Below are 27,162 nucleotides of genomic sequence, written 5' to 3'. Positions count from 1 at the left end.
TTTTGCATTTACGACACTCGGCGGTAGCGGAAATATCTGTTTATCTCCCAGGCAAAGAAAACCAAACTCCAGCTGTTCTAAACATTTTAATGCATTTTTGGGGTGCGCGGAGACCCACACACAATCTGGAAATGACATCAAACACACACATTGACTCCATACTTCCTGTAAGTCAAACAAGGCGCAATTCTTCAAATGCTTCCGTTTTTATTGCATCCAAAAAGCCTGGCGGTGATGTTCTTGTTGATCTTCCGATGTGGAGGGAAAAAAAAAAAAAGCCAACCAATCACAGCCCCTCGTTCCGCCGTGGGATAGAAACCTAGGTCAACAGAATCAGAGTTGAGCGTGCTAGCCATCGAGTTAAAAGTCCGGACTCTCAACCCGACATCCAGCACGACTCGGGTTTTGCTAGCATCACACCGGCCGACCCGCACCCAGACCTGGACGGGTTTGTTACGTGCAATATTGTATATTTGGAACGAAAACTGGGGCAAATACTGTACAGCAGGGGTCATGGACGCTAGTTTGAGGCCCCCGCCTTGATAGGAAAGTTTAATTTGTTTAAATTAAATGTTGATTTGCTTATTTATTTTTACATCTTACTTTGTGTTGAAAAATAAAAATTAACATTAAACATTTATTTAATAATAAATAAAAATTAATTTGTTCATTTGTTTGATTTGTTTAATTTGTTTTTTGATTTGCTTATTTATTTTTCCGTCTTATTTTGTGTTGAAAAATAAAAATTAACATTAAACATTTAATAATTTAATAATAAATAAAAAATAATTTGTTTAATCTGTTTTTTGATTTGCTTATTTATTTTTCCATCTTATTTGGTGTCAAAAAATAAAAATTAACATTAAACATTTATTTAATAATAAATAAAAATTAATTTGTTCATTTGTTTCACTTGTTTCATTTGTTTTTTGATTTGCTTATTTATTTTTCCATCTTATTTTGTGTCAAAAAATAAAAATTAACATCAAAAATTTATTTAATAATTTAATAATAAATAAAAATTAATTTATAATAATGTATTGTTTTATCAGAGCTTTTGCAAAGAACCAAAGCACTGAAAAAGTGGAGGGTAGACAAGAAGCATTGAAGACTATTATATTATATATATATTTATTAATATTTAATATTCAATATAATTAATATTTATTAATATTTTTTTATATTTTTATATTTTTTAAAAAATATATATATATTAAATTTTAATATATATATATATATTTTTTTATTAAATTTTAATATATATATATATATATATTTTTTTTTTTTTAACCTGATTAGCCCTAGCCCTAACCCTAACCCTAACCCAGCCTCACCCAGCCATTGTAATTGAAGATTGGGAACCTGTTAGGAAGACTTGTGAAAAGCGGCCCACATCTGTAGTGAGAACATGACAGATGGGCTCCACGTTGAGCCTGGGGGGATCATTTCTTCTCTCACCTGGAACCATCGATCAGACACGTCACCCAGCGTGACTCACCCTGCCCCCCCGCTTCACCTGCACACGCTCAGATAGAGCCACTTTTGGTGCAAATCTAAGCGAAAGTAGAGTAAAGATTGCGGTTTTACGTTGTGGTCAAAGCCAGCAGGCATTGTTGTTGCCACTTTATCATGAACTCTGCATCATTAATAAAGTATGCAAATTCTGGTTTTGGATTTATGTAACTGCCTCTCTGCAGATATTACCTGCTTCCTATTAATGCCCCGCCCTCGTGACACCTTCGGCATGCAAAGACAAACAAATGATGGTTCGGTAACAGGAATGACAGCTCCTTTTGGCATCTCCGGGATTTCCACATCAACCAATCACGGCCACGCACGTCACTCGCTATGACACACTTTCATCAACGCTTTCATGGAATGTGTCAGGAATTGTTGATTGTAATTACATTTGTGCTTTTCCTGTTTCGACATGTCCAAGTATCTGCAGAGGGGAAAGTTAGGACGGGAGGTGTTTGCTGCTTTCAGGACCGCTCGTCATTTCAACGCTCCACAACACACCGAGGTTTGCTCTTGGAAGGTTGGGCTTTCATTTCAGCTTCTATGATCATCTTGGCTTGTATGACACTGTTTTATTTGGAGCATTGCCCGTGCTATGTGTTGACAATAGCATTAGAATGCTCAACGTGGGACAAAAATCTTAGCTCTTTTTGGTCATTTTGACAGTTTTTTTTCTTTTTCATCACAAAACTATAATTAAAAAAACAGGGGAAACCTCACACATACTCAACAGGGGCCCCAGAAGCATCAAAAAATGGCATCAAATGCCAGAGTTTGAGGGCGGTCATTTTTGACAAAAAACGTAAGGGGTTAGTATGTCGTTTTTTTCATTTTTTTCAACTTGCTTCTAATGCACTTTTCTGTAAAAAACTAAAAGTGGAAACCTCACACACACTCAACAGGGGCCTCAGAAGCATCAAAAAATGGCATAAAATGCCAGAGTTTGAGGGTTGTGGTTTTTGACAAAAAACGTAAGGGGTTAGTATGTCGGGTTTTTTTTTTCGTTTTTTTCAACTTGCTTCTAATGCACTTTTTGTTTAAGAAAAAGCGGGGAAACCTCACACACACTCTACAGGGGACCCAGAAGCATCCAAAAATGGCATAAAATGCCAGAGTTTGGGGGCGGTCATTTTTGACAAAAAACGTAAGGGGTTAGTATGTCGTTTTTTTCTCATTTTTTTCAACTTGCTTAAAAAGCACTTTTCTGTCAAAAATAAAAGTGGAAACCTCACACACACTCTACAGGGGACCCAGAAGCATCCAAAAATGGCATAAAATGCCAGATTTTGATTTGGTGATTTTTGACAAAAAACGTAAGGGGTTAGTATGTCGTTTTTTTTTCTCCATTTTTTCAACTTGCTTAAAAAGCACTCTTCTGTCAAAAATAAAAGTGGAAACCTCACACACACTCAACAGGGGACCCAGAAGCATCCAAAAATGGCATAAAATGCCAGAGTTTGAGGGCAGTGATTTTTGACAAAAAAACGTAAGGGGTTAGTATGTCGTTTTTTTTTTTTTTTTTTCGTTTTTTTTCAACTTGCTTCTAAAGCACTTTTTGTTTAAGAAAAAGGGGGGAAACCTCACACACCCTCAATAGGGGCCCCAGAAGCATCCAAAAATGGCATAAAATGCCAGAGTTTGAGGGTTGTGGTTTTTGACAAAAAACGTAAGGGGTTAGTATGTCGTTTTTTGTCATTTTTTCCAACTTGCTTAAAAAGCACTTTTCTGTCAAAAATAAAAGTGGAAACCTCACACACTCAGCAGGGGCTCCAGAAGCATCCAAAAATGGCATAAAATGCCAGAGTTTGAGGGCGGTGATTTTTGACAAAAAACGTAAGGGGTTAGTATGTCGTTTTTTTAATTTTTTTTTTTTCAACTTGCTTCTAATGCACTTTTCGTTTAAGAAAAAGGGGGGAAACCTCACACACACTCAACAGGGGCCCCAGAAGCATCCAAAAATGGCATAAAATGTGATTTTTGACAAAAACGTAAGGTAAACGTTTGTCACGTTACGTTTGTAAAACGTATGTCTTTTTTTTTTTTTCAGACAACCTCGGCTGGTCACTCCACACAGCAGCGACTGCACTTCCTGCGGTGGATGAGAAGAGCCTCCCTCTACCCTTCTATCCTGACCACTTTTTACAGAGGGACCATCGAGAGCCTCCTGACCAGCTGCATCTCCGTCTGGTCTGGGAGCTGCAAGGCCTCGGACTGGATGTTACTGCAGAGAGTGGTGAGGACAGCGGAGAAGATCATTGGGACCCCGGGAGCCAAGCAATGACATTTCGTTGGCAATTTCACTGCTGTGTTATTGTGCAATGACAATAAAGGAAGTCTATGTCTATGTCAACTTACTTACACACACTCTAAGGGGGACCCAGAAGCATCCAAAAATGGCATAAAATGCCAGGGTTTGATTTGGTGATTTTTGACAAAAAACGTAAGGGGTTAGTATGTCGTTTTTTTCATTTTTGTCAACATGCTTAAAAAGCACTTTTCTGTCAAAAATAAAAGTGGAAACCTCACACACACTCAACAGGGGCCCCAGAAGCATCCAAAAATGGCATAAAATGCCAGATTTTGATTTGGTGATTTTTGACAAAAAACGTAAGGGGTTAGTATGTCGTTTTTTTTTTCTTCATTTTTTTCAACTTGCTTAAAAAGCACTTTTCTGTCAAAAATAAAAGTGGAAACCTCACACACACTCAACAGGGGCCCCAGAAGCATCCAAAAATGGCATAAAATGCCAGATTTTGATTTGGTGATTTTTGACAAAAAACGTAAGGGGTTAGTATGTCGTTTTTTTCATTTTTTCAAGTTCCTTAAAAAACACTTTTCTGTCAAAAATAAAAGTGGAAACCTCACACACACTCTACAGGGGACCCAGAAGCATCCAAAAATGGCATAAAATGCCAGATTTTGATTTGGTGATTTTTGACAAAAAACGTAAGGGGTTAGTATGTCGTTTTTTTCATTTTTGTCAACATGCTTAAAAAGCACTTTTCTGTCAAAAATAAAAGTGGAAACCTCACACACACTCAACAGGGGCCCCAGAAGCATCCAAAAATGGCATAAAATGCCAGATTTTGATTTGGTGATTTTTGACAAAAAACGTAAGGGGTTAGTATGTCGTTTTTTTCATTTTTTTCAAGTTCCTTAAAAAACACTTTTCTGTCAAAAATAAAAGTGGAAACCTCACACACACTCAACAGGGGCCCCAGAAGCATCCAAAAATGGCATAAAATGCCAGATTTTGATTTGGTGATTTTTGACAAAAAACGTAAGGGGTTAGTATGTCGTTTTTTTCATTTTTGTCAACATGCTTAAAAAGCACTTTTCTGTCAAAAATAAAAGTGGAAACCTCACACACACTCAACAGGGGCCCCAGAAGCATCCAAAAATGGCATAAAATGCCAGATTTTGATTTGGTGATTTTTGACAAAAAACGTAAGGGGTTAGTATGTCGTTTTTTTCATTTTTGTCAACATGCTTAAAAAGCACTTTTCTGTCAAAAATAAAAGTGGAAACCTCACACACACTCAACAGGGGCCCCAGAAGCATCCAAAAATGGCATAAAATGCCACAATTTGATTTGGTGATTTTTGACAAAAAACGTAAGGGGTTAGTATGTCGTTTTTTTTTTCTCATTTTTTTCAACTTGCTTAAAAAGCACTTTTCTGTCAAAAATAAAAGTGGAAACCTCACACACACTCTACAGGGGACCCAGAAGCATCCAAAAATGGCATAAAATGCCAGGTTTTGATTTGGTGATTTTTGACAAAAAACGTAAGGGGTTAGTATGTCGTTTTTTCTCATTTTTTCAACTTGCTTAAAAAGCACTTTTCTGTCAAAAATAAAAGTGGAAACCTCACACACTCTACAGGGGACCCAGAAGCATCCAAAAATGGCATAAAATGCCAGGTTTTGATTTGGTGATTTTTGACAAAAAACGTAAGGGGTTAGTATGTCGTTTTTTTTTTCTTCATTTTTTTCAACTTGCTTAAAAAGCACTTTTCTGTCAAAAATAAAAGTGGAAACCTCACACACACTCAACAGGGGCCCCAGAAGCATCCACAAATGGCATAAAATGCCAGATTTTGATTTGGTGATTTTTGACAAAAAACGTAAGGGGTTAGTATGTCGTTTTTTTCATTTTTGTCAACATGCTTAAAAAGCAATTTTCTGTCAAAAATAAAAGTGGAAACCTCACACACACTCAACAGGGGCCCCAGAAGCATCCAAAAATGGCATAAAATGCCAGATTTTGATTTGGTGATTTTTGACAAAAAACGTAAGGGGTTAGTATGTCGTTTTTTGTCATTTTTTCAACTTGCTTAAAAAGCACTTTTCTGTCAAAAATAAAAGTGGAAACCTCACACACACTCTACAGGGGACCCAGAAGCATCCAAAAATGGCATAAAATGCCAGACTTTGATTTGGTGATTTTTGACAAAAAACGTAAGGGGTTAGTATGTCGTTTTTTTCATTTTTGTCAACATGCTTAAAAAGCACTTTTCTGTCAAAAATAAAAGTGGAAACCTCACACACACTCTACAGGGGACCCAGAAGCATCCAAAAATGGCATAAAATGCCAGGTTTTGATTTGGTGATTTTTGACAAAAAACGTAAGGGGTTAGTATGTCGTTTTTTCTCATTTTTTCAACTTGCTTAAAAAGCACTTTTCTGTCAAAAATAAAAGTGGAAACCTCACACACACTCTACAGGGGACCTAGAAGCATCCAAAAATGGCATAAAATGCCAGGTTTTGATTTGGTGATTTTTGACAAAAAACGTAAGGGGTTAGTATGTCGTTTTTTTTTTCTTCATTTTTTTCAACTTGCTTAAAAAGCACTTTTCTGTCAAAAATAAAAGTGGAAACCTCACACACACTCAACAGGGGCCCCAGAAGCATCCAAAAATGGCATAAAATGCCAGATTTTGATTTGGTGATTTTTGACAAAAAACGTAAGGGGTTAGTATGTCGTTTTTTTCATTTTTTCAAGTTCCTTAAAAAACACTTTTCTGTCAAAAATAAAAGTGGAAACCTCACACACACTCTGCAGGGGACCCAGAAGCATCCAAAAATGGCATAAAATGCCAGATTTTGATTTGGTGATTTTTGACAAAAAACGTAAGGGGTTAGTATGTCGTTTTTTTCATTTTTGTCAACATGCTTAAAAAGCACTTTTCTGTCAAAAATAAAAGTGGAAACCTCACACACACTCAACAGGGGCCCCAGAAGCATCCAAAAATGGCATAAAATGCCAGATTTTGATTTGGTGATTTTTGACAAAAAACGTAAGGGGTTAGTATGTCGTTTTTTTCATTTTTGTCAACATGCTTAAAAAGCACTTTTCTGTCAAAAATAAAAGTGGAAACCTCACACACACTCAACAGGGGCCCCAGAAGCATCCAAAAATGGCATAAAATGCCACATTTTGATTTGGTGATTTTTGACAAAAAACGTAAGGGGTTAGTATGTCGTTTTTTTTTTCTCATTTTTTTCAACTTGCTTAAAAAGCACTTTTCTGTCAAAAATAAAAGTGGAAACCTCACACACACTCTACAGGGGACCCAGAAGCATCCAAAAATGGCATAAAATGCCAGGTTTTGATTTGGTGATTTTTGACAAAAAACGTAAGGGGTTAGTATGTCGTTTTTTTTTCTTCATTTTTTTCAACTTGCTTAAAAAGCACTTTTCTGTCAAAAATAAAAGTGGAAACCTCACACACACTCAACAGGGGCCCCAGAAGCATCCAAAAATGGCATAAAATGCCAGATTTTGATTTGGTGATTTTTGACAAAAAACGTAAGGGGTTAGTATGTCGTTTTTTTCATTTTTTTCAAGTTCCTTAAAAAACACTTTTCTGTCAAAAATAAAAGTGGAAACCTCACACACACTCAACAGGGGCCCCAGAAGCATCCAAAAATGGCATAAAATGCCAGATTTTGATTTGGTGATTTTTGACAAAAAACGTAAGGGGTTAGTATGTCGTTTTTTTCATTTTTGTCAACATGCTTAAAAAGCACTTTTCTGTCAAAAATAAAAGTGGAAACCTCACACACACTCAACAGGGGCCCCAGAAGCATCCAAAAATGGCATAAAATGCCAGATTTTGATTTGGTGATTTTTGACAAAAAACGTAAGGGGTTAGTATGTCGTTTTTTTCATTTTTGTCAACATGCTTAAAAAGCACTTTTCTGTCAAAAATAAAAGTGGAAACCTCACACACACTCAACAGGGGCCCCAGAAGCATCCAAAAATGGCATAAAATGCCACATTTTGATTTGGTGATTTTTGACAAAAAACGTAAGGGGTTAGTATGTCGTTTTTTTTTCTCATTTTTTTCAACTTGCTTAAAAAGCACTTTTCTGTCAAAAATAAAAGTGGAAACCTCACACACACTCTACAGGGGACCCAGAAGCATCCAAAAATGGCATAAAATGCCAGGTTTTGATTTGGTGATTTTTGACAAAAAACGTAAGGGGTTAGTATGTCGTTTTTTTTTTCTTCATTTTTTTCAACTTGCTTAAAAAGCACTTTTCTGTCAAAAATAAAAGTGGAAACCTCACACACACTCTACAGGGGACCCAGAAGCATCCAAAAATGGCATAAAATGCCAGGTTTTGATTTGGTGATTTTTGACAAAAAACGTAAGGGGTTAGTATGTCGTTTTTTCTCATTTTTTCAACTTGCTTAAAAAGCACTTTTCTGTCAAAAATAAAAGTGGAAACCTCACACACACTCTACAGGGGACCCAGAAGCATCCAAAAATGGCATAAAATGCCAGATTTTGATTTGGTGATTTTTGACAAAAAACATAAGGGGTTAGTATGTCGTTTTTTTCATTTTTGTCAACATGCTTAAAAAGCACTTTTCTGTCAAAAATAAAAGTGGAAACCTCACACACACTCAACAGGGGCCCCAGAAGCATCCAAAAATGGCATAAAATGCCACATTTTGATTTGGTGATTTTTGACAAAAAACGTAAGGGGTTAGTATGTCGTTTTTTCTCATTTTTTTCAACTTGCTTAAAAAGCACTTTTCTGTCAAAAATAAAAGTGGAAACCTCACACACACTCTACAGGGGACCCAGAAGCATCCAAAAATGGCATAAAATGCCAGGTTTTGATTTGGTGATTTTTGACAAAAAACGTAAGGGGTTAGTATGTCGTTTTTTTTTTCTTCATTTTTTTCAACTTGCTTAAAAAGCACTTTTCTGTCAAAAATAAAAGTGGAAACCTCACACACACTCTACAGGGGACCCAGAAGCATCCAAAAATGGCATAAAATGCCAGACTTTGATTTGGTGATTTTTGACAAAAAACGTAAGGGGTTAGTATGTCGTTTTTTTCATTTTTGTCAACATGCTTAAAAAGCACTTTTCTGTCAAAAATAAAAGTGGAAACCTCACACACACTCTACAGGGGACCCAGAAGCATCCAAAAATGGCATAAAATGCCAGGTTTTGATTTGGTGATTTTTGACAAAAAACGTAAGGGGTTAGTATGTCGTTTTTTTTTTCTTCATTTTTTTCAACTTGCTTAAAAAGCACTTTTCTGTCAAAAATAAAAGTGGAAACCTCACACACACTCAACAGGGGACCCAGAAGCATCCAAAAATGGCATAAAATGCCAGATTTTGATTTGGTGATTTTTGACAAAAAACGTAAGGGGTTAGTATGTCGTTTTTTTCATTTTTTTGAAGTTCCTTAAAAAACACTTTTCTGTCAAAAATAAAAGTGGAAACCTCACACACACTCTACAGGTGACCCAGAAGCATCCAAAAATGGCATAAAATGCCAGATTTTGATTAGGTGATTTTTGACAAAAAACGTAAGGGGTTAGTATGTCGTTTTTGTCATTTTTTCAACTTGCTTAAAAAGCACTTTTCTGTCAAAAATAAAAGTGGAAACCTCACACACACTCTACAGGGGACCCAGAAGCATCCAAAAATGGCATAAAATGCCAGATTTTGAATTGGTGATTTTTGACAAAAAACGTAAGGGGTTAGTATGTCGTTTTTTGTCATTTTTTTCAACTTGCTTAAAAAGCACTTTTCTGTCAAAAATAAAAGTGGAAACCTCACACACACTCAACAGGGGACCTAGAAGCATCCAAAAATGGCATAAAATGCCAGATTTTGATTTGGTGATTTTTGACAAAAAACGTAAGGGGTTAGTATGTCGTTTTTTTCATTTTTTTCAAGTTCCTTAAAAAACACTTTTCTGTCAAAAATAAAAGTGGAAACCTCACACACACTCTACAGGAGACCCAGAAGCATCGAAAAATGGCATAAAATGCCAGGTTTTGATTTGGTGATTTTTGACAAAAAACGTAAGGGGTTAGTATGTCGTTTTTTGTCATTTTTTCAACTTGCTTAAAAAGCACTTTTCTGTCAAAAATAAAAGTGGAAACCTCACACACACTCAACAGGGGACCCAGAAGCATCCAAAAATGGCATAAAATGCCAGATTTTGATTTGGTGATTTTTGACAAAAAACGTAAGGGGTTAGTATGTCGTTTTTTGTCATTTTTTCAATTTGCTTAAAAAGCACTTTTCTGTCAAAAATAAAAGTGGAAACCTCACACACACTCTACAGGGGCCCCAGAAGCATCCAAAAATGACATAAAATGCCAGATTTTGATTTGGTGATTTTTGACAAAAAACGTAAGGGGTTAGTATGTCGTTTTTTGTCATTTTTTCAATTTGCTTAAAAAGCACTTTTCTGTCAAAAATAAAAGTGGAAACCTCACACACACTCTACAGGGGACCCAGAAGCATCCAAAAATGGCATAAAATGCCAGATTTTGATTTGGTGATTTTTGACAAAAAACGTAAGGGGTTAGTATGTCGTTTTTTTTCATTTGAAAGACGGATGAGGGTACATGTGAAATGATGTTTATTCAGCAGTCGGTATAGAAGGTCGAAGGGATAATAAACGTAGTTCTTTGGCACAGTTGCTTAATGAGAACAAGCTGTCTGTGTGTAATGTCAACTAAATAAATATGCACAACCATAATTTACTTCCCAAATAAATATGATTCATAGTCCAATAACGATGCACTGCATCCTCACCCCCCCACCCCCCCAACACACACACATATACACAAAACACAAACATGATGAGCGGCAGCAACGATAGTTGATGCTTCATAACAAGAGCTTATATAATCCCCCCCACCACCCCCCCCACCCTGCTAAAAGGTGATGCCCTTCGATATGCAGGATTTTCGGGGATGAGTGCAAACGACACAAAAGCTCCACGAGTGGAAAACGTTCCACAGATGCCATCAGGTTCGTAATCAGGTGGAACTGGAGACGTCCATTTTTGACCTCACGTGTGTTTTGGCAAGGATGACAAGGATTTCAACTCTTTGGGGAATTTTCTGGGTGTGACTTGCTCTATAGAGCATACAGGGTGGGCCGCCCACCCCCCGCCCACCCCCGCCATTCCCACTTGAAAAATGCATCATGCGTTTCCAAAATGTGCACTGACTTAGCCGATAAGCGGCTAAAATAGCATCGTGTTGTAATACCAGCGGAAGCTTACGAGTTGTTTGAAATATTCCTGGAGGGAGGTTGAAGTCTCATCTACACAAAAATGGACATACATGAAAAAAAAAAAGGCGGACGGTGTAATAACACTGCAGTCAGTCCCATGAATGAACGCATGCATGAAGCGCAGTTAGTATGTTTATCCACCCTGTAATACTGTAAAGATGCGGGATCGGGAATGCGGACCATTAAAGAACGGGAACGTGTGGCAAATTCAGACAACACAAACAACGTCGATGTTTGAACAAGTTTGGACGCGGAAGCTTTCCTTTTCTGTTTTTTTTTTTTTTTTTTTTTTCCCCCTGAGTGTGATATTACTCTTGAAATTGTTGCCAAGCAGAATGAGTCACGTACTTAGTGAGGCAGCTTGAATTGTTTTAATTGTTTCTGCAACGCATTCCTTCCGTGTCATTTACGACCTTAAGTCCTGTTTGTTTTGAGCTGGATTAGTTGTCTCGTATGGGAACACGATTGTGTCAAAATGACAAAACCATGTCACTCGTTGACCTTTCATCCCGGCTGGGTCAAGCATCCCGGATCGCAAATTGCTCAAAATCAATAGGGTGCTTGGTGAGTTTCCCGCTCTAAAGGTTTGCGCGGTTTGTTGTCTGAATTTGTTTCCTGTGGTCCAGTTATCAAAAATATTTTGGTTGTGACGCCATGTTTAATGGATTTATAGCCGCCCGTCCGCCGTAGAGATTTGTTTGTCTTGACTCTGTGGCGTTAGTCATAGTCACATGACTGCCCGTGTTGCTACATTGCCGTGCCACCATGATTTACAGTGTTACTACACACATAGAAAAAAGTCTTAGAAAAAGAACAGTCACTCCTTCTGATTCATTCCCACATGAAGTTGGTCCGGGTCCAAAATATTCCTGATCTGGAACCGATATCCCGTATTGTGCCCACGTTGGGGGGCATCGAGCAGCATGAAATCGAAGTGGCCTCCGTGGGTCATACGCAGCCACAGTTCTTGGCCGAGATGTTCTGTATGGTGTGGTAGCGACTCCGGTTGTCCAGGAAGGAGAAGTCCTTCTCGAAGGCGGTGGGCCGGCAGCAGGGACCGTTGCTGACCTTGTCCTTGCGACCCTTCTTCTTGAAGCCTGTCCGCATCATGTGCTCCATGGTGATGTCGTAGTTGCGGCGTTGCGCCGTGCATTTGCCGCTGCAGTAGCGCAGCATGACGGTCTCGTCGCTGTCGTAGCCCAGGCCCAGCTCGCTCACCGTCAGCTCCAGTTCCCTCAGGGAGCACGGCTTGGCCCGGCGGGCTCTTTTAGTCCTTCGGGTCTGGCCTTGGCCTCGGTTTTTCCGTTGCTTCCCGTCCATCAGGGTTCCCACCACGTGCTGAAGCTCGCCTTCTGTGAAGCTCTGGAACACCATGGACACTAGGACAGGAAAAATAGGGTTCCGGTTGGGTTAGAGTTTGGACTTTTGGGGGGGTAGGGGTACAACTAGGTTTATATTTAAGGTTTGAGCTCGGCCTGAGGTTATGGTTATGGTCAGGCTTAAGTTATTCCAACAAGGTTACATTGGAATACATGTTACGATTCACAATTCCACATGTCTAAAAAGGAGTAGGAAGAAGCAGAGCTTATTCATTCAATTGCTAATACATTTGTTCAGTTCTTGTATTGGACATACACTATTTAAATTATTCTTGACAAGACCACCCTAACCTGAACCCCTAACCCAAATCCCTATTCCCAACCCTTTAACCCCAAACTCCTACTCTCGACCCCTAACCCGAACCCCTATTTGGGTTAGGGTTAAAAGTGTTTGGGTTAGAGGTGGGAATCGGGGTTTGGGTTTAGGGGTTTAGTGGTCCTGTCCTGCCATCTTTCGTGTTGCACTGTGGGTGTCGTCGATGTCCACAGTTGGGTGACAAGGTTTACAAAGCTGCTTTGGGTTTTGGAATTGGGGTTTAGGTTGGGTTTTGGGCCAGCATTAGAATTTCTTAGGATTTGAACTTGGTCTACGGTTTGGATTAGGACTGGATTTAGCGTTAAGATCAGGGTTTTAGTGAAACAAGGGTGCGCTTGGAACTAGGCTAGGTTAGTTAGGTTTTGTGTTAGAACTTGGGTTTGAGCAAGTTAGTGTTGTGGTTTAGGGTTAGGGTTAGGGCTAACCCTAAACCGTAAGGCTAAGACGACCACGCTGCCATCCATTGTTGCAGATGCTTTGACTTTTCTCCTGGAGTGAGGAAAAGGTAATTAGACGACTTTGGTACAACCAGGATAACATAAGATGGCAAGTATGAGACCTTAATTGCCTGCAGATTATTGCAAGACATTAAAACCTGCTCTAACGTGCCGCTAAGACTTCTTGTAGCATGATGTCATCTGCATCCTTTACACTTCAGACTCACACCTGTGGACAGCAGGGTTGGGGTTAGGGGTCGGGAATAAGGGTTCGGGTTAGGGTTAAAAGTGCTTGGGTTAGGGGCGGGAATAGGGGTTCGGGTTAGGGTTAAGAGAGTTAAGGTATAAAGGTCAGGTTAGGGTTTGAGAATAGGGGTTAGGGTTTAATTGGGTTGGGTTTAGTGGTCGAGAATAGGGTTAGGGGTCGGCAATAGCGGTTCGGGTTAAAAGGGTTTGGTTTTAGGGGCCGGGAATAGGGGTTTGGGTTAAAAGGGTTTGGTTTTAGGGGCCGGGAATAGGGGTTTGGGTTAAAAGTGCTTGGGTTAGGGGCGGGAATACGGTTTCGGGTTAGGGTTAAGAGAGTTAAGGTATAAAGGTCAGGTTAGGGTTTGAGAATAGGGGTTAGGGTTTAATTGGGTTGGGTTTAGTGGTCGAGAATAGGGTTAGGGGTCGGCAATAGCGGTTCGGGTTAAAAGGGTTCGGTTTTAGGGGCCGGGAATAGGGGTTTGGGTTAGGGTTAAAAGTGCTTGGGTTAGGGGCGGGATTAGGGGTTCGGGTTAATAGTGTTTGGGCTGGGGTGGGACCAGGGGTTCGGGTTAGGGGCGGGAATAGGGGTTCGGGTTCGGGTTAAAAGTGTTTGGGTTAGAGGCGGGAATAGGGGTTCGGGTTTAAGTGTTGGGAATAGGGATTCGGGTTAGGGTTAAGAGGGTTAGGGTTTAGGGGTAACGAATAGGGGTTCGGGTTAGGGGTCGGCAATAGGGGTTCAGGTTAGGGTTAAGGGGATTAGGGCTAAGAGGGTTTGGGTTTAGGGGTCAGGAATAGGGGTTCGGGTTGGGATCGGCAATAGGGGTTCAGGTTAGGGTTAAGAGGGTTAGGGTTTAGGGGTCCAGAATAGGGGTTCGGGTTAGGGGTTGGCAATAGGGGTTTTGGGTTAGGGTTAAGAGGTTTAGGGGTCAGGAATAGGGTCTCGGGTTCGGGTCAGGGCATGTTATAAAACTTACGCTCAGAGAGGAGAGAGTTCATGTTGTCGGTCGAGCGCGTCCGCCGATGAAGACCAATGCTCCAGGTGGAAGAAGAAGAAGAAGATGATGATGATGACTCTGATACTGAGGTTGAAGGATACCACGAGGATGACGACGTTGGTGATGAAGATGAGGTTTGTTTAGCCTTCGCTTTGGGGTGTCCCACGGTGGTGGCCATGTTTCTAATGAGGATGACTGACAGGGCGGTGCCACAGAGCACGAAGGCAAAAGTAGCACTTTTCCATAACTTCATCTTAGAACGTGGAGGAGCATTGAAACTCTGCCAAGGAGAAGAAGGAGAAGAAAAAAGATATATAACAAACAACCATTCACACTCACATTCATACCTATGGAAAATTTGGAGTGGACAATTAACCTAGCATGTTTTTGGGGCCCCCGGGTTGTAGTTTGCCCACCCTACATCCTACCCTTGGAGTAAGGACTCCATGAGGAAGTAAAAGGAATATTTTAGAAACCATGACTTTCACCACCATTCTTAATCAGGGTGCCGGATTTAGACCAAGGGTCCAAATAATTGAACTGTACAGGACTAAAAATGGCAGCACTTTAACTTTTACACCAAGTCTGTAAAAAGTAACAAAAGTGATCATTTTAACTCCACCAAAGCATGCTGGGAAATCTGCATCTCCATTCCACATCTGTAAACTCTTCCAGGTTTGGGATGTTTGTGGTGAAGGAAAATACTTGAGCTTGTGCCGGACCAGGTGGGCCATCAACTAGGTCTTTATTGAAATCAACAACGCAGACAAATGCAAACAAACTACAGCAAATCCAAACAAACTACAGCAAATCCAAACAAACTAAACTACAACAAATCCAAACAAACTACAATAAATCCAAACAAACTAAACTACAACAAATCCAAACAAACTAAACTACAACAAATCCAAACAAACTAAATTACAACAAATCCAAACAAACTACAACAAATCCAAACAAACTACAGCAAATCCAAACAAACTAAACTACAACAAATCCAAACAAACTAAATTACAACAAATCCAAACAAACTACAACAAATCCAAACAAACTACAGCAAATCCAAACAAACTAAACTACAACAAATTCAAACAAACTACAACAAATCCAAACAAACTACAGCAAATCCAAACAAACTAAATTACAACAAATCCAAACAAACTACAGCAAATCCAAACAAACTACAACAAATCCAAACAAACTACAGCAAATCCAAACAAACTAAACTACAACAAATCCAAACAAACTACAGCAAATCCAAACAAACTACAGCAAATCCAAACAAACTAAACTACAACAAATCCAAACAAACTACAACAAATCCAAACAAACTACAGCAAATCCAAACAAACTAAACTACAACAAATCCAAACAAACTACAGCAAATCCAAACAAACTACAGCAAATCCAAACAAACTACAGCAAATCCAAACAAACTACAACAAATCCAAACAAACTACAACAAATCCAAACAAACTACAGCAAATCCAAACAAACTAAACTACAACAAATCCAAACAAACTAAATTACAACAAATCCAAACTAACTACAACAAATCCAAACAAACTACAACAAATCCAAACAAACTACAACAAATCCAAACAAACTTAACTACAACAAATCCAAACAAACTACAACAAATCCAAACAAACTACAGCAAATCCAAACAAACTAAACTACAACAAATCCAAACAAACTACAGCAAATCCAAACAAACTACAGCAAATCCAAACAAACTACAACAAATCCAAACAAACTACAACAAATCCAAACAAACTACAGCAAATCCAAACAAACTACAACAAATCCAAACAAACTACAACAAATCCAAACAAACTACAACAAATCCAAACAAACTACAGCAAATCCAAACAAACTACAGCAAATCCAAACAAACTACAACAAATCCAAACAAACTACAACAAATCCAAACAAACTACAGCAAATCCAAACAAACTAAACTACAACAAATCCAAACAAACTAAATTACAACAAATCCAAACTAACTACAACAAATCCAAACAAACTACAACAAATCCAAACAAACTACAACAAATCCAAACAAACTTAACTACAACAAATCCAAACAAACTACAGCAAATCCAAACAAACTAAACTACAACAAATCCAAACAAACTAAATTACAACAAATCCAAACTAACTACAACAAATCCAAACAAACTACAACAAATCCAAACAAACTACAACAAATCCAAACAAACTTAACTACAACAAATCCAAACAAACTACAGCAAATCCAAACAAACTAAACTACAACAAATCCAAACAAACTAAACTACAACAAATCCAAACAAACTACAACAAATCCAAACAAACCAAACTACAACAAATCCAAACAAACTAAACTACAACAAATCCAAACAAACTAAACTACAACAAATCCAAACAAACTAAACTACAACAAATCCAAACAAACTAAATTACAACAAATCCAAACAAACTACAACAAATCCATGTTGTGCAGGATTTTTCATACTGGGGGGAAGGGGGGGTAATGACCTATTCAGCCCAATTCAGTGTAACACATTTTAACTCATTTTACCCCCCCCCCCCCAAACCATAAACACCTTCCAAGCTGGCCTCTTTTATCCCTCCTTTCACTATTGCCCACCCCCTGACCCCCAACCCTTAAATGCTATAAAGCATGTTTGAGTGCACATGCACACCCCCCCCCCCCCTGCCCCAGGTTGATCCATTTACCCCCCCCCCCCCCCCCTTTCATTATCATCATGCTACACCGACTCTACAAGCACTTACAACTTGGCGTTGCTTTTGTGTCCCGTCCAAAAAGTAGGAGAAATAATAATCATTTTTGTGAGCCGGAATAAGGACTAGGTGTCTGTGGAGTCCAACAGCAAATCCAGACTGGCCTGGGAGTTTTTTCAAGGCCGGGCTGGACCGTGTTCACACATGTCTGAGGAGCTCACGCTGACACATACGTGTTGCCATTAAAGCTACGCTAGGTGATAACCGCACAGTCGCATCATAGGAATTATTAGAATATTAATAATGTCAGTTAGGATGCACTGGTCACTTCGTTCAATGTTCTAGAACTACGGTGGTGGACCAGCCAGGACACATCTTGTGTTAAGTTAGCATAGATACTAAAATTCTTCAATTATTTTTGATGTTCAATTTGCTAAAATTGTGGTGAAATCCAAAGGTAAAAACAATTTGGCGATTAGCATGAACGTAAATGCCACTTTCCGCCTGGAGGAGGTGCTAGGGAGCAACACCTCCTCCCCGTCTCGTGTTGTTTGCAGACGGCGGTGCACCCCAGATGCTAAACACATGGGCGCTGCACACATGACATCCAAACACAACATAAACAGGAAGCAGTGGTCCTGTTAGCCAAACAAAGCTGGACCCGCTGGAGTCCTGGACCGGCTCTCCCTTTGCCTTGTTGAAGCAGAACGCCGTGCTTCGTGGACCGTGTTCGATTCTGCAGCCAGGCGCCATGGACTGGGATTGTAATTTGCATTCATTAAGGACTGTTCTTAATATTTGGCCTACCCCCCACCCCCCCCCCTGCTGCAGGTGGATCAGTCCTGGTTGCTCCACATAAGGCCCATCTACGGCGAACCAAGAGCATCCTGACACTTGTTGGGGGGCGTCAATTGCAATAAGCCACATCCATCCGTTAAACACGGAACCAGGACAGACGCTGAAGTTTTCCAGCAGCGAGGATGGAAGAAGATGAGGAGGACGGAGGAACACGAGGGGGGACAAAGTCCCGGGAGAAGGAGAGGAAGCAGCAGGAAAAGTCATAATCGGAGAGGCCCAAAAAGCAACACAGGAAAACGTGGAGAAAAAACCAAGATACGTGAGGTAAACACCATGTTCACACATGCGTTGCCCCCCCCCCCCCAAGCAGCAAGCCAGCGTCTGGTTAGCATGCATGGTTAGCATGTTTGAGGGCAGCCGTGGAAGCTCGTCAAGAATCATCAGAATGCCGACTCCAAATGCGAATCATTCCAAGGCAGCGGACAAGAAGGCCAACGTTCAGATCATAAATGGAGAATCACACTCACAGCCAGTAGGGGGCATATTTGCTCTCATGCTAGTCTTTTATAGCCCTTTTATAGCCCTTTTATAGCCCTTTTATAGGCCGATTATAGGCCGATTATAGGCCGATTATCCGCTTTTCTGACCAATAAGTCTTGTTAGAATGCTGCATTCAAAATTTTGGAAGTGAGCCTTGAAAGAAAAGTCTGAACGATCACTGTGACGTCACTTATATGGGCATGCCCTAGTACACTGTACAAGCTGAGTGAGACCAATCACAGATGAGTGGGCGTGCCCGGAGGCGGGCCGCAGCTGGAATAAATTAAGACTGTTTTGGAAATTCTAAGAAATCCAACCGGGTGCAGAGTTAGGTGCAGATTCTGGAGGATCTAGAAAGCTTTATGTTCGGATTATTGCGAGTCGCTGCTCTACAGGAGTCCACAACTCAATACAAATAATAATAAAATAAAATTAAGCAGAGTAAAATGACAAATATGGGGAAAAAGAGAAATGTTGATAATAATAATAACACAAAGCTTTGTCTTTAAATTATTATAGAACAGATTTTTTGATTTGTGGCCCTCTGCACCTTTGATTTCCTCGTAGGAAAAGTTTGTCCCCCCCCAACTCGGGATCTTGGGATTACCAAGGAAGCTACTCCAATCCCAGGACCCAAAATACTAAATGTTTACTAAATACTAAATACTAATACAAAATCTTACTATTTCATTCACGAGTTGTCATAGTGAAAAGTCTAAATATTAGCATTTAAAATATATATATTTATTTAAATATTTAAATCTCAGTCATGTCTAATAAATATAATATTACATTTATAATACAATAATTTAATTTAATTTATAATGTATTATTTTAATTTATAATAATTATTATTTATTAATAATTATTTATTTAATTTATATAATTTATTTATTTAATTTATATAATTTACTTATTTAATTTATATAATTTATTTATTTAATTTATTTAATTTATATAATTGATATAATTTATATAATTTATCTATTTCATTTATAATTAATAATACATTTTCCGGCCCCCTTGTCCATTTAAAAGTGCATCCGAGTGCGTATCCGAGTATTTCAGTTCTTCCTTCATATCTTTCCTGACTCTTTTGGCTCTGCGACATCATCTCAGCGCTCGCACGCGATTCCCTCGATAGTTTACGATTTGTCACCGCCGCCGTGAAAGCCATTCCTGACTCATGAGGCGTTCGCGGGACTCCCAATCAGCCCGGAGCATCCTCCGCTCACTGGCCTCTTGTTGCCGCCGTCAAAGATGCTATTATCTGCCCGGATACAGCACGGAGGAATAATGGGGTCAGCGGTGATTCGCCTGGAGGAACGATGGAGGAGGAAGACGCTGAGTGACATCATCACGCCGGGACAGAAGATCACAGAAAGGTCGTGCATGAAGCGCGTCTTTGTCGGGAGGACATTTTATGACTCGGACACTCGCAGGGGCCTGCTCATGACATCCCATAACACCTGATAATCTGCTTTACATAACGCCGCTTGGTGTCTTTGAACGCAGCCCGTGAAGACAAACACAAAGATGGTAGATGGTGTTCTTAAAAAAAGAACGGAAAAGGAGCGCCTGGAGATGTGGTCCTGGGGAGGTCCGGTCTCGTCTTTGGCCAACCCGAGTGAGCGCCAGACGGGCCCAGGGACAGGAAGAGGGTGCTGGGATGGGAGAGGTAACAGGGACATATTCAAAAGATCAGAGCGGGATTACCACTAATTCCTGCAGTCGGCTTTATCTGCTGTCACGTGGGATAACACCTGGCGGGGGGGGGGGGGGGGGGGGGGGGTGTAGGGGGTGGAGGTGTGTGTGTGTTAATCCACAACTCCTTCAACTCCAGGGTTAGTCCGCCGGACTATGGTTGGTCACCTTCCGTTTATTCAGGAAAACACAACTCCGGAGTCTGTAGATATTCCCAGCCGGGATTGGCTCTTCTAAATTAAGCCTCGCTTCCCAAAACCGAGCGCTCCAGTCAGCTCGGATGATAATTAGAACAAGGCTGGGGCTCGTTAGAAGGGGAAAGTGTCGAGCCTTCAGAGTCCAAATCAGGGGAAACTTGCCTTTTTATTGCCATTGTGCATTTGACCTTCGTCCAATCTGCTCCACGGATTGTGGCTTTATTCCCATTTATTCCCATTTATTCCCATTCTGTTGGGGTTGGAACGTACTGATTGATTTACCGCAGGGGTCACGGTCTCTATATTTGGTGGATGGTCAGGGGCAATTGATCTTGTTGAAAGGACGGCGCTCTTTAATTGGCCAAGTGATGGGTAACTCTGACCTAAACAATCACGGAGTAAACACAAAAATGGCAGCACAAGAAGCAGAAAAGTCTGGAAACTATTTGGGAATGTTAAACAACAAATATTCATGTTTATAAATAGAGTTTAGATGTTTAGCTGAAGTATTTATGTTATATTTATATATTATATATTATATTTCTCTTCGCTTCCGGAGGTGTTTGTTGACAAATGAATGAATTTGTTTGACCGTGAACGCCTCGAGACCCCCTGGTTCAGAGGGGGTGTCCCAAAACTGTGCCCCAAGTGGGGCCACCCCTTCTGTCTTCTTCATTACTACAGTAAACCTCGGATATATCGGACTCGGATATATCGGAAATTCGCTCACAACGGACAGATCAAAAAGAACAGATTTTTCTGTAATGCATTTCCAATAAAAATTCATTGCATATATCGGATTTTTTATAACGGATTTCGCCTATTTGGGACAAAATCTCCAGTCCCGTTCCAATGCATTTCCATGAAATTTCCCTGGCATATATCGGATGGCCGCATCGTGGCGCTCCGATTCGCCGAATGGTGACAGGCCGCTATACGACGTCATTTGCAGCGTTTGCAGCGTTGCCTGCGCGTCCAGGTACATTGGAAACATAGTCAAGGAAGTGCCTTTTTATAACGGATAAAATCCCATTTACGCATATACCGGATATAAATCCGATATATGCGTAAAACGGACATTTTCCGGTATACGCATATAACAGATTTCGCTTATATCGGACAAAACCAGTGGGAACAATTGAATCCGATATATCCGAGGTTTACTGTAGTTTAGTCCCAGCAGGGGTGCCCAAAATATTTTTGCACCTCGACGTTAAATCTGAGCAGATCTTACATGAATAAACGCATTTAAGGGTTTTGAAACAACTCAAACGTCGCCTCTCGCTACGGTGCAAAGATTAGCAAAAACGTCCGTTTCACCACTTTTGGCCATTTTGTAGGCGACGGCCTCTCATACATTTGGACGTGTTGCCGCTGCAACATCTCCATGTGTGACGCGGCGCCGTACGCCGCTTCCAAACAATGTGTGCAAGCACAGGCAAGTGCGAGCATTGAAAATATGATGACATTTTCCCTCCGTTGGTTGCTTTAAAAAAAAACAAAAAAAAAAACGTTCAACTGGCAGAGAGGGCAGAATTCTCAGGAGGTCACGCCGATGATACTTCCTCTTGGGTTTTCATCGGTTGGCGGAGTTTCGGCGGGTCGTCACACTTGAACTGAATTCCAAAATGGCCTAAGGTGTAATTTACTCTAAGTGTCCAATTAGTCAGGATGAGTGATGGCAAACCATCCGTACCAGCTTGGAAATGTCAACGCTGTGTGGATTACATCACGTGTACACCACTACACAGTACACATAGTATACATATATGTGTGTATAATATATAATATATAATAATATGTGTGTATAATATACATTCTATGTTGTAAACAATATGATGTAAACATATCCATCCATTTTCTATATTGCTTATCCTCACAATGCTGGAGCCTATCCCAGCTGTCTTCGAGCGAGAGAGAGGCGGGGTACACCCTGGACTGGTGGCCAGCCAATCACAGGGCACATATAGACAAACAACCATTCACACTCACATTCATACCTATGGACAATTTGGAGTGGCTAATTAACCTAGCATGTTTTTGGAATGTGGGAGGAAACCGGAGTACCCGGAGAAAACCCACGCAAATCGAAATCGGAATCGAACCCAGGTGTATTTATTGTATTTATTTATTTGAATATATTACCTACATATTAACAAGTTAAAAAAGACATTAAATTGTTATTTAATATTTATTTTTGTCATAATATATGATTTTTTAGATTAGTACTATTAATGTTTATTTTTACAATTATCATTTTTGCATTTTATTAAATTTTTAAAATATCTATTTTTAGATCGAGTTCATTGATTGTACCTCATGACATAAATGCTAGAATTGTATTCTTATTTTAAATGTATTTTTACAATATTTATTTTTTATTTTGTGTGTAATTAATTGTCTGCATTACATGAAATAATTGTCAGAATTTGTTTTCTTATTTTAGATCATTATTATATTTATATTTATTATAATTATTTAAAAACATCCATCCATAGGGTGGCAGTTTAGTAGGTGGTATCTATTAATAATAGATTTATTGTTTTGGTTTATTTGATTTTAATTGTTTATTTTATGGCTCAGTGCAAACTAAGACTACCTTCTATCCCTCTGCTCTATTTTTGTATTTCTTTGGTATTTTTGCAATTTTGCAAAAAACTGCTGCTGTGATTTGCCGCTTTATCAATAAAGTTCAAGTTGAAGGCCAATTGCGTTACCAAAAATGGTTCCACAAAGACGCTAAATGCATGAAGCGTGACTGCGTCTGGCTGCAGGAGCTCCACGGCGACGGGACGCACCGACGAGGAAGTCAAGTGTCGGCGAGGGACTTTAGAGAAGCAGAAGAGAAAAAAAAAAACCAAGAGCGTTTGATCTGCAAACATTCCGTGACAGGCGGCGGTGGAAGCGTTGACGTGAGCTTCCAGGGAGGCCTCGCTGGCTGAATTAATCCGCCATGCGCTTCGTGGCGAGGCGAGGCGAGGCGAGGCGGCGCACCTAACACCTCGGCCATAAGCTGAGGGCTTAGAGCAACAAAAGGAGATGTGTCGTCCTTACCGTTCGGGCCGGCTAATCCTGACTTAGCTTTGTGGCGTTTGTCTTCTGCTGACCTCCACGAGGCGAGTCCACGGCGACCATCATCGTTCCCAAGAAGACGTGCGCCCTACAGAGAGGGAGCTGCCCGACTTGCTGCGGGTCCTCCGACCTTCTAGTCTGCACTCACGTGTGCTCTTTCCTCCTTCATGGGAATCTCAGAGCCGACATTCCTGCCCGCGTGGGCTCCATGGCTCTCTCAAGCGGATCCATCCAAGAAAGGGAAAAGAAAAACAAGCAGGAAAAGTTTGCAGCTCAGAAAGCTCCTGTCACTGTCGAGATGTTCTCCTCTTCTCTAGCAGAGGATGAGGTGAAGGCGAGGAAAGAAGGGAGAGCTTCTCCGCCTGCCCCCCCCCCCTCTCACTCCAACTGTTGCTCCTCCTCCGTGGTTCCCGAGTCGGATTACCCCTGACATGATAATCTCTCCGAGGGCTGCGGCTGCTAAAAGATGCTTTGGGCTTTGCATTCACCTTCTGCCGTCATCTTATGGAGAGGGAATGGGCCGGGGGCCGGGGGGGTCCGCGGCTGCGAGCACCCTCCAATCTTTTAAGGGGGAATTAAGAAAGTTGACAATTGGTTTAAATGGCGCTAAGACACTTAAATGAAATTATCACAGCGGCGGTATTCCCTGATAATGGAATCTCCGGATGAAAGCGGCATTTTGGAGCAGATGGTTGTGGCGTTTTGGGCCATCAGACAAGAATCGGAGTAAACAGGCCATCAGGCTTCAGGTGCAGGAGGTCAAATGAAAATAAAGAAGATCCAGAAAGCTGGCAGGTGTTTTCAGGAAGCACGTAAACAACATACGTGACGAGCGAGGGGGGGGGGCGCCTCCGGCCAAGCCGCCAACGCAACTCTGGCAACATCACGCTCTTGGAATTCCTCGCAAAAACTCCAAAAGGTTACGAGAGTTTCCCCCAAAACGTTTTGTTACCTTTCAGCCCGCAGCCGTCGTAAATCACAGCGTGACAGGTCGAGATGGGAATGTTTGGGTGGCGCTCGGGAAGCACGTCGAGCTGTTCCCATCGAGGTTGGCTGCTCTTCATTGATGGACCATGTGGAGCATCAACAACCACGGCGTGCTTGGGAATCAAACACGTGCACGAGAAACTAATTGTTTAGATGTATGTATAGATTTGTACTTATTTTTGTGCAAAAGTAACAGAATTTTAAAAACTGAAAGGGCAGCAGCTGTACCATTACACCACCTGGGATTGACAGGTGAACTTAGGTTGGATTCTTCTGCCCCCCCCATACATCGTGGGTGCCTGCACCCACTACTACGTGTCCCTCTGAATGTTCTTAACGTGGATCCACGGCATCCCAAACACGTTCAATTCCCCCAAAAGTGCAAAAGTAACAGAATTTTAAAAACTGAAAGGGCAGCAGCTGTACCATTACACCACCTTGAATTGACAGGTGAACTTAGGTGGGATTCTTCTGCCCCCCCGACCCCATACATCGTGGGTGCCTACACCCACTACTATGTGTACCTCTGAATGTTCTGAACTCCTACGTGCCGGTGCCGTACTGGGACACATGTTGCCAAATGCATTAACACAAAAACACAAGAATTAAGGAATTGAACGTGTTTGGGATGCCGTGGATCCACGTTCAGAACATTCAGAGGGACACGTGATAGTGGGTGTAGGCACCCACGATGTATGGGGTCGGGGGGGCCCAGAAGAATCCAACCTAAGTTCACCTGTCAATCCAAGGTGGTGTAATGGTACAGCTGCTGCCCTTTCAGTTTTTAAAATTCTGTTACTTTTGCACTAAAAGTATAAAAATAGTGAAAGACGACAACACTATCTTGGTAAAATACATCTAAACAATTTGTTTCTCGTGTATGTGTTTGATTCCAAAGCACGCCAGGGGGGGATTCCAACCTAAGTTCACCTGTCAATCGAAAGTGGTGTAATAGTACAGCTGCTGCCCTTTCAGTTTTTAAAATTCGGCCAAAAGCCAATTATCCTCACGTTGCCAAATGCATTAACACAAAAACACAAGAATTAAGGAATTGAACGTGTTTGGGATGCCGTGGATCCACGATACTTGAGACGTTTTTTTACGTTTACATTCAAAGCTCACATCCTCACAACATGAACATTACATAACATGTTTGACATGAGGCTGACTTCCAGGTGCTGGATGGACGATACCCAACTATCAACTGGGCTTTTTCCGCCCTTGAAATGTTTCCTGACTCGGGACGTGACCGTGTCCGTGTCTGCTTCCACCCTGCGTCCATATCGTTCGCAGATGTCTCAGGTTCGCCGGTCGAACAGAGCAGCTGCTGCCGATGCTTTAATCAAGCGGGAGCCAATAACGAGCCAACAGCTTGGGTTACACCAGCGTGACACGCCGCGTACACAAAGTGGGGAACCTAGCAAGTGGAACACTTTTTTTTGTTTAGGTTTGGACCGGGAACTTTAAGGAAGCCCTCAATCAGAGCGTTCGTAAACATTCCAGCCGAGGTGTCATTAAAGCAGCCGGTGACGATGCGGAGCAAACAATGAGGCCTTTTTTCTTCAACCATCAGCTTTTCAAGGTAAGACCAAAAGATAAATACACAAGGAAACTTGAAGCGAGACCGGCCCGAGTCCAAGAGCATGAAACTTTAGAGATTTAACCCCAGAAAAAACCGCACTTGTTGAACAAGTTTCTTAACATGCTTTCACATTAGTGGGCCGTCCTTTGTGGCCGCTTTCGAATAACAGCTAAATGGCGCCCTCTGCTGTCTAAAACCTGCAACTACATGCCACTGTGACGCCACAAATCCACTTTAAACGTTAAAGAATCCAAGAGCATGAAAAAAAAAAATCTTAAAACAAGAGAAAGTGGCGGATGGATTAAATCATAAATATGTTTTAAAAATTTTGCCCGTTGACTTGGTGGCAGACCCATGGGGCGTGGCTTAGCCTAAAATGTGTGGGGCTTACATTGGTACATTTTCATCTATATGTTTACTGTGTGTGCGTGTAAGTAATCATCTTAATTATTACAACACTCTAAATCATAAAGTCTTACAGATAAGACTATGATTTAGTGTTGTATAATTAAGATTATTATTCAATGAAGTGTTGGATTAAGAAGGAATACAAATTACAGATAATTCATGTTTGTACTCATTGCTAGTATTTTGCGTATTTTTATACTGTACATATTTTTTTACAAGCTATAAAAATTTACATAAATGAAAAATATCATTTTGATATTTTGCATAATTTTACCTTCCCATGACCACGACGGTGGAATATATATATATTTTTATATTCTATAATTTTTTTCTTATTCTACCTTTTAAGTATTACTGCGTGGCTGTAGACAACCCCCTGACAGCTCTCCATCCATAAACTTATTTGATGTTTTTGTTTGTGTCTTACCCGTCCCATGTCTCTTAGCTTGGTGAGCATGACCACGATGGTGGAGTTTGTGCTGACACAACATTCTCCAGAAGTCCTCGTGGTCTCGGCCAGAGGTAGGTCTTCTGCTGTCTGCACACAGATAACATGAATAACATGAACATGTGTACAAAAAACATAAATTTGATGAAAGCATTATGTCTCCAAAGCAGAAGGTGGAAGCGCGCCAAGGAAAAGGAAAGCCATCACCATGGAAGTGAAAATGAACACCAAATGAGAAACACC

General features: G+C 40.7%; 1 protein-coding gene across 4 annotated transcripts; it reads right to left on the bottom strand.

Moving 5' to 3' along the window:
• Positions 1 to 10,738: 10,738 nt before the first annotated feature.
• Positions 10,739 to 27,108, bottom strand: LOC131109442 (neurturin). Of its 4 annotated transcripts, none has more exons than XM_058061463.1 (3): positions 26,899 to 27,108; positions 14,436 to 14,736; positions 10,739 to 12,462 (listed from the first exon to the last, which is right to left on the bottom strand). In XM_058061463.1, exons 1-3 carry the CDS (start codon positions 26,926 to 26,928, stop codon positions 12,032 to 12,034), a joined length of 762 nt encoding a protein of 253 aa, XP_057917446.1. In that variant the 5' UTR covers positions 26,929 to 27,108; the 3' UTR covers positions 10,739 to 12,031. The 4 variants fall into 4 exon arrangements, with proteins under 4 accessions (XP_057917446.1, XP_057917445.1, XP_057917449.1 ...); XM_058061462.1 differs by lacking the exon at positions 26,899 to 27,108 and adding an exon at positions 23,140 to 23,840; XM_058061466.1 differs by lacking the exon at positions 26,899 to 27,108 and adding an exon at positions 23,477 to 23,839.
• Positions 27,109 to 27,162: the final 54 nt, after the last annotated feature.

This window comes from Doryrhamphus excisus, chromosome 22, assembly GCF_030265055.1.
Source record: "Doryrhamphus excisus isolate RoL2022-K1 chromosome 22, RoL_Dexc_1.0, whole genome shotgun sequence".
Classification (NCBI taxonomy): domain Eukaryota; kingdom Metazoa; phylum Chordata; class Actinopteri; order Syngnathiformes; family Syngnathidae; genus Doryrhamphus; species Doryrhamphus excisus.
The sequence above is the reverse complement of the archived record's forward strand: the minus strand, read 5'-3'. Positions and strand labels throughout refer to the sequence as shown.

Bases quoted from the DNA above. Each gene is read 5' to 3' on its own strand.
- LOC131109442 (XM_058061462.1), bottom strand. From the start codon at position 23,304: ATGTTTGCAGATCAAACGCTCTTGGTTTTTTTTTTTCTCTTCTGCTTC. The intron at 14,737-23,139 runs GTAACGCAATTG...TCTCCTTGGCAG, and splicing joins TCTTTGTGGAACCATTTTTG to AGTTTCAATGCTCCTCCACG. The intron at 12,463-14,435 runs GTAAGTTTTATA...TTCCTGTCCTAG, and splicing joins GAACTCTCTCCTCTCTGAGC to TGTCCATGGTGTTCCAGAGC.